General features: G+C 44.7%; 1 protein-coding gene across 5 annotated transcripts in view; it reads right to left on the bottom strand.

The window, feature by feature from the left end:
- LOC147693572 (beta-arrestin-1) overlaps positions 1-12,885 on the bottom strand; it is a 903,972-nt gene that overhangs the window by 499,800 nt on the left and 391,287 nt on the right. The window contains exon 2 of one of the 5 annotated variants that reach the window (XM_086933804.1): positions 8,678-8,690. The exons of the other annotated variants lie outside the window; for them this stretch is intronic. Coding sequence (XP_086789930.1) covers positions 8,678-8,690 — 13 coding nt within the window. The remainder of the gene's footprint in view (positions 1-8,677; positions 8,691-12,885) is intronic. 5 annotated transcript variants of the gene reach the window in all.

Raw genomic sequence — 12,885 nt, 5'->3', positions numbered from 1 at the left:
AGAGCCCCCCACACACACACAGAGCCCCCCAAACACACACACAGAGCCCCCCCACACACACACACAGAGTGCGACGCAGTCCTCGACCTAAAAAGGACACAAAATTCAACCAGAGAGAATAGACCAAATCTCAACCATTCAGTCCTTAGAAACACCAAAAAAGTGAACTGTGGAATCAAAGGAGGAGGCTGAACGTCTAAGAAGACTTTGCAGTGTCACAAACAGTGATCATAGTCATAAAAAATATACATCAATCCGCAGTCCTCATTAATGTTGAAAATATATACATTGGATTAAGAGGCTTAAAATTCTCTTCCGATTGCTGTTAATGCAAGCCTAAAGAGCAAAGCACATTTACACTGATTTTAAATCGCCAAGTCCATTGCGATGCTGCAATTCCACCACAAGTGTGGAGTGCCCAAGAACCAACCCCTACATTGCATTCATGGCTAACTGCACAGAAAATGTGAACTGACAACTTATTTAAATGTTATTCTTTGAAGCCACTGGAGAGCAGATACAATATAAGGAATATCAGGCATGGGCAACTAAGTAATTGATACAAAAAAATTTAAATACCCCAAAAACAGTAAATGACAAACTTTTTCCTTACCCAGAGATTCATCCTAGTGCGTGGCCGCGTCGATGTTAATTTGACTACGGTCACCTGTCCAACCTTCAGCCTTTTCTGGAGTTTTTTAGCCAGCAGAGCTCGGCATTCTGGGACTCATAGTTTAGAGTGTCCCCTTCATAAGCGTGGGCTCGAGTCTCAGCGCTTTGGTTCAGGACTGAGTGCTGGTGTGAGACCTGACAAGCGGCAGCACAGTGTGACTGACTGCTCTCCAGCCCTGAAAGCCTTGCACATAATACCGAAGGGGTCAGGGCCAGCTGTTCTCAGAGGCTCCAGGCCGCAGGAGCTCCAATGTTTAGAGGAAGGGATGCGGTCACTGATAGAGTAAAACAACTCATTTCTAAGGCACAGATGAAGAGCATGAATAGTGCGATATAACGTGTGTTTTTATAGCGCTAAATACAGCCCGCTTACCCTTTCTAAGCGCTCTAAATAACAGGTATTATTATTTCCTATGGCCCTCGAGATTCACAGCACACCTATCAAACAAGAGAAACTACGAGGGGGGGGGTTAAAATAGAGCAGAAAGGAGGCAGCAGGTGAAGAGTTAGTAGTGCGCCACAAACTATGGGGGCAGCAGAGAAGAGTGAACACGAGATTGAGGAGGAGGGAAGCGGAGAACAAAGAGCTGAGCAGAAACCGCTGTTGGGTCGGTGGGGGGTTAAGGGGGGGCGGGGCGGCAGTCGCATGTGTGCCGAACTTGGCAAGATAAAGGGGGTGATGCCAGCAAGAAACCGGAAGCCCATATTGATGAAACAACACAAATGTGGGAGCAGGAAGGGAAGCGAGTGAGCCGAGATTAGCCAAAGAGAAATGAGAGCAGCCGGGATTGCCAGCATCTCGAGCCCAGACCGGAGGGAAGAGCAGCAGTAAGGGTGAGAGGGGGAAGAACTGAACCGGGACTTTTGAGGACTGCACCAAGAAAAGAGGGGACTTGCAGATCACAGACCCCAAGAGAGACCAGACACTACCAACCAGATAACTCCACATTGTCCCCAACTCCCTCACGCTCAGCATCCATTGCTGATGTACGTTGCCCAAGGTGGAAACCCTTCTGAAAACACCAAACTGCATCAAGGATTGGCAAAGACAACAGGTCTTTAATGTGATCAGGCGCCTAGAAGGGGGGCCCTAGAGCTCGAGATCGACAGCATCAAGGCTCTGGGGTCGATCATGGATGGGACAGAGTTTTGGGGTTGCACGACTGACAACAACAACAAAAAAAAAACAAGGGATAGTTACCTCACGCTGCTCTCCTGGTTTTACCAAGGAGTAAAATGGTGGCCGCAACTTCGAAAATTTCGGATTCGGGTGCGTGTTTTGCCGTTCTGAGTGACGGGTGACGTCACAGTCGAAAGAACGCAAAAAAACACGCCCCCGAATCCGAAAGAGACGGGGCTTTATTGGAGTGATGCCTGTCTCCTCCAATGGCTGGCCTCCGTTTAGGAAGCCAGCCAATGGAGGAGAGAGGAGGAGAGAGGCGGGTTCAAGCCCCCTTACTCCAAATCATTAAATCTCCTCCCCGAGACTGCGCAAGCGCAGCCTTTCGGTCCTCGACCTAAAAACGGGAGGGGTTTCTTATAGTCAGAACCAAAGAGTTTGGCAGTGTTTTAAAACAAAGGGATCAACTCGAGTGTAGAAACTAGATGAAGTGCAACGAAGAAAGAAGGTCAAACAGCCAATGCAACACAGATGTCTGGAAAAAAGACAACAATACACAATGCAGAGCTTACGCAACCAGCACATCATAAAATACCAATTGTTAACACTCACAATGGCACAGACTGTAACATCTCACGCTGTGCTGGTGGCTGCTGGCGAGGTCAAGCCTGCATTCAGCCTTCCTAACTGAAGTCACTTGAATTACAACCAAAAAATGATAGCACACCAAATACACCTCTAAACGTGGCCAACGCACTCAAACGGAAATCACAGGAACGCCCCCAGAGTGGAGACCATTCAAGAGACACTCACAAAACCTGAAAGGACCACGTCTGGGTCTCAAGAAATGCTGAGCAATAAACCACACAATGAGGAGCTTTTCTCGTAGCTGCCAACTGTCTGTGCCCTTTCTGATGCCTTCCATTACTTCTGGCTTTTTAGCAATAGGTCATCGCATTCTGAGACTGATTTTTAACATTATAATCAGTTTCAATTGTCTCTGTTTTCATTAATGTTATTTTTTGTCTATTCGTTTCTGTCTCCTGGGGTGTGTGGCAAGACTATCACATATCACCATTTTAATTGCTTGGTTTTCAAAACTTTTTTATTGCCCATTAAACAAAGTGTGGAAATTAAAGCAAAATCCTATGGAATCCCTCACACTATGCCAGCTTTTTTATTAGGTTGATTTTGTTTTCCAAAATATCAGACTGTGGACTTTATAGTGGTGAACCAATTTTATGACCCTGAATAAACTGTTTAAGAACATATTTGAGGATTATGATGAAGTTTGGAATAGTTAGTTCTGAAATAAAATATCTTGCTATTTGGTTTGTCAAATTAATGACATTAAAGATATACTCAAATTGATTTTTAACATTATAAGGATGGATCAGAAATTACAACATGGACCTTTAACCACAAGGGAGAGAGTGTAATTTAAAGATCATTGTATTGTCCTCCCAATCATAATATCAACTAACCAAAAATATGTCAGCCTGATGAAGGACACTTAAGGCGGGGATCCTTGCGAGTGTATGCTGCGTACACAAAGGAGGTTATTCAGCCCTTAATGTGACTGGCATTCCTGTGTAACTTTCTCAGGAACTATCCACGCAGGAACCAATGCCATATTAAATACAACAGGCAACTTTGCCTAGGAATTTCAGATTGCCCAATAAGTTAAACCCTACATGTGACCACCAAGGTCAGTTAATCTAAATGTGCAGTCACACCCAAGGATTTGCCTAGGGAATACTTGATAATCTTGTGCAGCACACCATTTATTGTTGGTAGATCTAGCCCTAAGAACCCTGATCCTTTTACTGAACTCTCAGGAAGTCTCTCCCTGAGGCAGGGGAGTAGCTATCAATAGTGCAGCAGGTGCAGTGACACCTGGGTCCAGTGGACGTTGATTATTGCTGTATTTTACTACTTGACTAGTTGTCAGGTACCCACATTTGGAGACAAGATGTGCCCTCTTTTGAGTGGGTATTCTCTAAAAAAGTATGTGCAATGCCTCGAAGTAGGTGAAGCGGAACACTGGGACAGGGCACATGGGTCATACTAGAAAAAAGTAGAGAAAGTCTTGCATTAAACTGTGTGTTTGAGTGGGCAGGTGCTGCTGTGATGTTTATGCACAGGGGATACCTTCATATGCGCCTGCCTCTTGCTATGTCAGCTGGCAAGCTTATATTTGGGAGGAACTAGTGAAATGAGGCATAGGCAAAGCCACAAGAATTAAAAGGACAAAACCTTTTAAAGACCTCCGAAAAGCCAATTTCACTAAATTTTGCTTAATTCCACTTGCAAGTCAATGGGCGGATGAACAGTCACCTCGCATCTTCCTATCACAGTGAACGTGCAAGAATGTGTATATGTAGAAGAAAGGGGAGGTCAGCTCTCTAGTGCCTGTAAAGATTCTATGGGTTCAATTCACAATTGTATTTTGGGGTATGTAAAGTAGTCCACCTATAGTAATTGTGGAGAAGTGTGGCTCAGTGGTTAGAGGCGGCAGACCCGGAAGCTGGGATCGACCGTGGACCAGGGTTCGGTTCCCCGCTCAGCGGGTCTCGGGCTAAAAATTCCACGGCCTCGACAATTCTCGCTCCGGTGCCTACTCGACTCACGGGGTCTCACTCTGCAACTCTGGGCAATAGCTTGCTTAATCTCCACTACGGCCCCTTGCGGCGGGATGCCTGGCTTTCACCCTGTGGACACCCTGCCGGGGCCTCTCACAGGGGAATACCAGGACGGGTTCCCTAAGCAAGCGCCAGGATGCCCTTTGGGTGACAGGTTGCACTATATAAGTACACCTACATTTACATTTACAATAGACAATCACATGCCTTTGTGAATTGGCCCACAAACATCTGAAATGGCAAAAAAGTGGGAGTATTCAGTGATTACAATTAGTACTAATAGAAAGGATTGTGTTCTCTTTGCACTTTTTCTAAAAGAGAGATGGACATTTGGGGGCAGATTAGCATATGCTTGTAAGATTACATCAAAAAATACTCCTATAATGCTTCTGCTGTTCCTATAAATGCTTTTGTGGCAACAAATTGAAAATCGACCCTTCCAGAAGCCGCCCGGTCCTAGCCACAAAGTTGGGCTGTCACTCTGCAGTCCCCGCCAGGCTCGCAGACAGGCCCAAGTACTGGCAATCACAGTAGCTGATTTAGAAAAAACACCTCTGCGTGCATGGCTAGACTTGGGGAGGAATGGAAAGGGAGTAGGAAGCAGCAGGAGCTGGCTAATGTGCCAAACTGAATTTCAATTCATCAAAGTAAAATACTAACAATTCTAGAGAAGTTGCCAGACAGTAATGCCTGTTTTATGATGACCTTATGAATCACAGAGAAGATTGAACAATGCATGCTTCCAAGGAGTTTCAAACACGCATTTGTGTAGTATGGTTTAAAGACCTAACAAACAAGCATTGGCAAAGCCAATAGGTCTTGCCTTAGGGCCTTATTACATGTCTGGCGGTCCATGGACAGCCAGACTTGCGGCATTGTGGTGGTCCAGCTACTGCCGTACTAGCGGTCCGACCGCTGTACTATAAGTTTGGTGGTCAGACCACCATTTGACTGCCGCAACCTTCAGGGAACTGCATTCCCTGGTGGTGATGCGGCTGGCAGGGGCTCAGAATGTGTGGGCGGTGCTGCTACGGCACCGCCATGCATATTTTGAGTTTCCCGACCGCCAGCCTTACATGGCAGTCAGCAGCGTCATTTAAAAGCTGGTGGCAGGAAGTTGCATGCATGAAGGTGCATGCAGAGGGGCACATGTTGTGCAAACACCCACCCAGTTCCAGAACGGCATAGACTTTACAGTCCATGCCATGCTGGAACGGGATGTGGGGGTCCCATGGTGGGGCAGTATTACAGGCTCATTGAACCTTTTTACTGCACTGCTGCGAGACTGCCACGCTGCCCGCCCGCCAGACACCGATTTACATCGTAATCTGGTGGGCAGGCAGCATTTAGGTGTGGCAGTGCAGGAGCAGGGCAGTGGTGAATTGCCCCGCCCCAGCACTGTCAAACTCGTGATGAGGCCCTTAGCAACAGATATTGGCTTTGCCAATGTCTTTTGCCCATGCATTTCAGCAGTGTGGATGTACAGCATGGCTTAAGGTAACATTTGGGAAAAAAAGTGCTATAACTAAGCCAGCACTGGTGTTGAATCATAGCTCTTTTTAGTGCAGGATGGGCAAGCAAGGAGCAGGGAAGGTAGTAGGGGTATGGGAGAACAAAGTAGATAGGCTGGGGAGGGGAGCAAAATAGAGAAGGGGTTAGTGGGATGGGGAAGAAGCAACACACAAAAGGAGTGTGGTGGGAGGGCGAAGGAGCTGCACAGGGATGAAGAAATAATTCCTCAATCACAGAATGAGCAGCATGGGGACACTATTCAAGAAGACTCAATCTGTGCTTATGTTATGCTCCTGCCAGAGGAAGAAAAGGAAAAGATGACTGGCATGTGCTGGCCAATTAGGAGCCAACAAGCAAGAGTGACAATCAAGGCAACTAATGGTAAGCAGTGGGGGGCTCCAAGCCCTTTATTATAAACACTATCCCTCGCAGTGAAAGCGCATGCGCTGTCGGCAGTCGAGACCTGAACACTGAATGTGTTACATTTGCCAAAACCTATATGCACAGAGAATTTCTCATTTCTACAACTGCAATGCAACTGGAAAGAAACGCTCATCTTTGTCAAGTGAACAAAAATCTGCTCAAACCTAAAGTTTACTAGACCAAGAGTATTCATGGCTAATTGGGCCAAATGGGCTTCTAAAGCAGATGCAAGGAGGCAGTAAATGTGTGGGAAATGATGTATCCGAACTGCACTTATCTGACTACTTCTTTTCCTATCACAACCAAAGAATCAGGAAGTTTCAGGGGCATTTTTGAGCCCGACTCTTTGATTGGTTGCCTGGACCTCTGAGATTTCAGCATTCTTACCCAGTCTCAAGTCTCACTGGGCCTAGAGTATCTCTTTAACCAATACCCAGTAACGCAACAAAATAGGCGTATATGTATAGTACACATTCACCCACAAGAATGCCTTATGGCATTAATTACTGATGGATTATTATTTTTTTTTAAACATATTTTATTGATTTTTTAATCATCATACAAACCAAAATTGCATCCACTTCCCTTAGAATCATCAAATATATCTTCAAATTTACTCCCAACTGAACCCCCGGATCCCTCCCTCCATGTGGCAATTGGTGTGGGTGCATTACTGATGGATGAAGGCACTACTGGTTCATACATATTTAGACAAGCGCTGAGAAGTGAGTATAAAGCAGCACGTTTTTTCCACAAGAGAAAACCGCATAAAATATATAAAGTGCATGATTGAATTAATAGATAAATAATCATATAAAGAAATACAATTCAATTTCAATCTTTATTTCAATCAGTTTTAATCATCAAAGATATACAAATAATCACAGTCATTAAATGTTAAATGTCGTATACTTGTAAAGCGCACAGCTGCCCCAGCAAAGGGGCGTCCTGGCGCTGTACACCGCTGGAGAACCCGTCCTGGCTTTCCCTGTGGGATGGTTCCTACTGGGAATCCCCAAGGTGGATATATAGTGTGAAAATTGGGGCCCCTACCTTACAGGATAAACCCTACCAGGGAATCTATACTTTTAGGAAAAAAAGAATTTGCACCGGGTTATGTGCAAGGATTTAAATTACCCAGTTAAGACGCTGAAAGAAGATTCAGGTACTAGTGAATTTGTATATAAACTATTTTTTGTTTAATTTTATTGAGTTGTATCAAAAAGTTTGTTCACATATTTCTATCTATATTTTTTTATATATAAAAACATTACATATTTTGTAACTATACAGAAAGCCTCCTATTACCAATGACCATGTGTATAAATCAATAAATTACAAACACAGATATATTTCAATGAGTTGATAAGCCTTTTGTTGAAATACAGAACCAATTCCTCTTCAACGCGTTTCGGCGGTTAGCCTTCCTCAGGAATTCTGTATTTGCTATCTATAACACATTGATACTTTGTTATAAGCTGGAAACACCCTGTAGCTACGACCTGTTCGATGTTAACTCTGTTGTTCTAGGGAGTTGATGTGTTCAGAAAAGTTGATCAGATGACTATAAAGGACATTCTGTGTTGTTCCAGATTTAAAAAGGAGGAGTGACCTTCCTGGTGATTTTTAGTGCTCGTCTTCAGCGCCCATAATGATCTGTTTATGATATAAGTTGCCGGATAAGTGGGGATCCAGTAGAAGATAAGTCATGAAGAATCTTAATTTAAATCGGTACAGTCCTGATGCAAGTTGGAGATGATGGGGTCTGTTTGAAACGAACGGTCAGTCCTTCTGTGTTCCGGTCTAATCTGTCTGAGCGACCAAGGTGGAGCCAGGCATCCCCGGCGTTGATGGGGCCGTTGTGGAGATTAGGCAAGCTAATGCCCAGAGTTGCCGAGTGGGACCCCAGGTTAGAATAGGCACCAAGGCGAGAATTGTCGAGTCTGCTGACCCTGGTCCACGACCCTGCCGGGTCGGGAATTGAACCCTGGTCCCGGGCTGACTTCTGCTCCCGGGTCTGCCGCCTCTAACCAGTGAGCCACACCACCACATATACTTTATACAAAAGATCATTAATTGAAAAGTTCGACTGACAGTGTTTAAAACGATTCATCAACAAGAAACTAAAATCTTTAGTAAAATAAAATTGTTATGGGGCCGCTTCCGCCTTCATGATGCGGGTGCGAATGAGCCACATTGACGTGAGATATTTTGCCAGTGCAAATACAATTGGGGGTGACAAGTCAGTCTTTAAGATTCTGTACACAGGGAGGAACTGTCTGAACCCCAAGTTCTTGAACAGGGGGACAAGCCAATATTTTCTGGTGCGTTGGTAGGCTTTGCAGAATAGAACCACATGTAAGTCATTTTCTTGGGGATGTGCACAAGCCGGGCATTGCTCCGTGGTTGGTGGCGAAGACCAAGTTCTGGTGAAAGACCTTAAAGGTAATGAGCCGTATCTCCACTGGAGAAATAACTTCCTAGTAAGCACCGGGGTCATATCATCCAGTACACGTTCCAGAAAATAAAAGTCTTTACTTTGGAAGAATAGGTTCGTCAAGGAACCCTCACGCTTGAAATACATCTTTTATCGCAAAATAAAACACTCTGCAGGGTATTCGATCGAGTGGCTTAATGTATGGCCTTTGACCTTCGACACAGCTTTATCTTTTAAACATTAGGTAAACTATAACCTTGTCACTTTCTATGCATTAAAAACATGGAGGAAAATCTTTCCATGTATACATCATGATCTCCAAAAACAGTTTTTTTTTGCTCTTATCCTTTCTAAATTAGACTATTGTAATGCTCTCTTTGTTAGTCTACAGAAAATCCTTCTTGGCAAACTACAGGTTCTCCAGAAGGCGGCACCCCTACTCCTGTTGGGGATTCCCAGACATCATTCTGCAAAAAAATCTCTTATCTCTCTTTATTGGCTCCCCATGAAGAAAAGGATTGTATCGCCTTCAGGTCCTTCCATAAATCTGGACCCTAATTTTTAATACACCGGTTCCACTGGTATGTTCCATCAAGATAACTCTAGTCTTACACCCAAAATTTGGTTGAGGTCCCTAGATTCTGGCTATCGAACAGGGGTGGCAAAAGTTTTGTTAGCACCAAATCCACATTGTGGAACTTTCTTCTCACCCATAAAAAAGATTCTTCAGGTCTGCTCTCATTCAGGAAGGCTATTAACATCCTGGCTTTTTACCCTGTAGTTTCTCTCACAATAGGCTGGACTAAATCGCCGCCTTCTTTTTTAGCTATCGCCTATTAGGTTTTAGCGCCTAGATGCCTTCAGGAATTAGTCCGAGCTTTACAAATATAAAATTAAATCAAAGCTGATATCAGCCATGCCAAAGTGTTAAATTGTCCAAGACATCAGTCAGCGAATGAAGATCAAAGGCGGAAAAGCACATTGCCTAAATTAATATCAAAATGTCTTTATCTGGTTAACAGATTAACCATAAAAGCACAAAATACATTTAAAACAATTTCACACCAATCAATATCACCCAGAAACACCACAGAAAATATACACCTAAAGTTGCAAAAGATTATAGAAATCTATTGTTTTAAATAGTTAAAAAACAATAAAACCACCCCAATATAGACACAAACATTGATATGTGAATGCACACAGAAAGTCATGAGCAAGACATTTCAAAACTGATGTAAGAGGCTAAAATCATATCATTGCGTCCTTCGCAATCTGATACAATCTGTATAAACTTGGCCACCACCCAACAACTGTGAATCAATGCTAATGACTGAATGAAAACCATGGTATGCCTACACTGCCAACAAAGTTCACGTCTCAAAACTGGTGTCAGCAAATAAAACAAGGGAGGGCATTTGAAATAATGCCCAGATTTTCTAAGCTTCGACGCAGCACAAGGGAGCAAGGGAACTTGGTGCTCTGCGTAACCGCAAAGGGAGAGAAGAAATGAGCCATATCTCCTAGGATATGGGTCAGTTCTGCTCTGGCGCACTCCTGGTTGCCTAGCGACAATGTAGGAACCCTTCACCATGACACAAGTGCTCCTCTCTTGTGGTTAGAATAGTTTTTGTGCATATTGAAACGACTTTCAGTGTGTGAAATTGCACTTTTCTACTCTTTTTTTTTTTTAACCACAGAAAAATATATTTTCCCCTGTGGAGAAATTATTTCTCCGGCACCTGCTCCAATTTTGGGGGTGCTTTATTTGCCCAACCATCCTTGATATAATCACCAGCTTTTACATTTATTTTTATTTATATATAAGTTTTATATGGCGCTATCCAGACCAGAAGGTATCAGAGCGCTTTACACATAATGCGAGATCATTTGAATGATGTACATGAAAGGATTTACTCCTTCTCTGGACAGGAGTAAATATTGGCTCTTTATAGGGTGTTAGTGGGTGAGAAAAGCTGCGGACTTGAACTTAAAAAGGATAACAGAACTTTACCTATCAAGAGGCAAAGAATAAACCCTGACTGGGCTCCTCCTGTGGCATCAGAGAGCTTGAGAGACCAGAGGCAGTATCATGAACAGTTGTGCTGGGTCAGAGCAGAGCGAGCGTCTCGGTTTATGTGCTTACACTCTCTAAAGTGTATTTAAGCCGCTATTTCTGCCAGTACACTATTTTAGACAGAGCCCCTCAGAAACAGGAAGATGAAAACCCTGTTTATTGTTTCTGAGCAGTTGAAAAAAAACATGTCCTAGTTCGTACAAATATCCATCAGCAGCGGTGCGTCCATTGGGGCGTAGGGGCGTAGCCCCACCAGCCACCATGGACCTGCATCGCGGCCGCCGGCCGCAATCCTAGTATTTTCTAAATTAAATAAATAGCATTGCAACAATCAGCCGCCGGCGGGAATTGCGTATGGGGGTTGGCCTGCTGCAGCTTGAGTGACAGTCCACACTCAGGCTGCAGCAGACCGTCCTGCTGGGGAACTTACAGTGCGCATGCTTGGGAAAGTTGGCAACTTTCTCAAGCATGCGCACTGTAAGTTCCCCAGTGGGACCCAGGGGTGCTTGTTTGCTGCCACAGCCCGGGTTTCCAAAGGGCGACAGGGCGAGCAGCAAATGTGCCCTCCTAGCCAATCCTGGCGCTGCATGCAGCGCCAGGATTGGCTGGTCCACCGGCGCAGCATCCCAGTGGATGCAGTACGTGGGGGTGGCCCGGCATTCGTGTATGGGTGCCTGGGTGGACGGGGTACGGATGCCAGTGCTGTCCAGTCTGGACTCAGAAGTGGCTGGAACCAGTCCAGGGTTGATGCGCCTGCAGCTCACGGGCCCGGGAGCGATGTCTCCCCTCAAGGTTCGGGGTCTGGGACTGGCTCTGAGCTTGCCTCCGGTAAGTTTCATCATCAAGGGTCAGGGGGGCTTTTATACATTTAAGTGGGACATCATGGGTTTGCCAGAAATCCAGTGGGCACGTTGTCTTGCATCGACACTGCTGAAATAAATATTCCCTGACGTCCGTGAGTTCCGTGCCTGACCTGGGGTATCTCACTCCTCAAATGTCAAGTAATGACCTGTCACAAGTAACTGCACATTTATACGACGTTTACAAGTATCTACGCAGCACAGCCGGGCTGAAGCTTTCAATGACGGCAGAAACGTCCTAAATGCACATCGTTCCCAGCATATTAATCTGAGCAACGCGTTACCATTTTGAAAGGGGAGGAGTTGGTCACCTTCTCCAGTGCAGGGGGGTCATAGAACACCCATCCTGATTTATCCTATATACCTGGGGGATATGGGAGCTGGTGAGATGGAATTCAGGCCTGTTGCAGAGCGGTGTACATGACAGGCACAGTTTCCTGCCACTGGCCTGGAATTCTTTGTGAATTTAATGGGACTCAATTTACTAGCCATTTACTCATAGGAAAATGCAGCAAGGATACATGCATGCATGCCTAGATGTGCTGCACAGGGATTTTTTTAATCATATGGAACCTATAAGGATTTACGCCTACCGTCCCTTAGGCCACATCCATGTTGAAAATGTTCCTCCCAAATGTTTGTGACTAACCATACACTTACATGTGTGGTTTAATGACTCGTTGGAGAAGCAACCACGGTCACAGCATCATGCGGTACACCCGGATGTGACGAAGATGGAATGTGAGAGTCAGATACAGAAGCACGTGCCTTCCACACATTGGACCAGTAGTTCATTAATCCAGGGCAGTGGCACAGAATATGCAGTAGATCCTTTGTGAATGCTTGCATCTCCAAAAGAGAGAGAATGGGAATAGATCTGCCCCATGTTGTCAAACTAGGGAACAATAACAATTGTGTAGGATTTTGTTTAATAATTCTTTATTCTGTTTATTCTCATAAATAGAACACAACAGAAAATAGAGTACAGCATAGAGTACCAAAATGTGGTAGCCGAACAAACCCAGGACACATGTGGGCACTTTAGGAACACAGCATGGACACAGCCTAACAGGGACACACCAGCTCGGGGTAGACAGCAGTTCATTTTGAAATAAACATTTCTTCAGATTTTCTTTACAATT

Source organism: Lissotriton vulgaris, chromosome 8 (genome assembly GCF_964263255.1).
Source record: "Lissotriton vulgaris chromosome 8, aLisVul1.2, whole genome shotgun sequence".
In the NCBI taxonomy this organism is placed as follows: domain Eukaryota; kingdom Metazoa; phylum Chordata; class Amphibia; order Caudata; family Salamandridae; genus Lissotriton; species Lissotriton vulgaris.
Note: the sequence above shows the minus strand (reverse complement) of the source record. Positions and strands in the feature narration are given on the sequence as shown.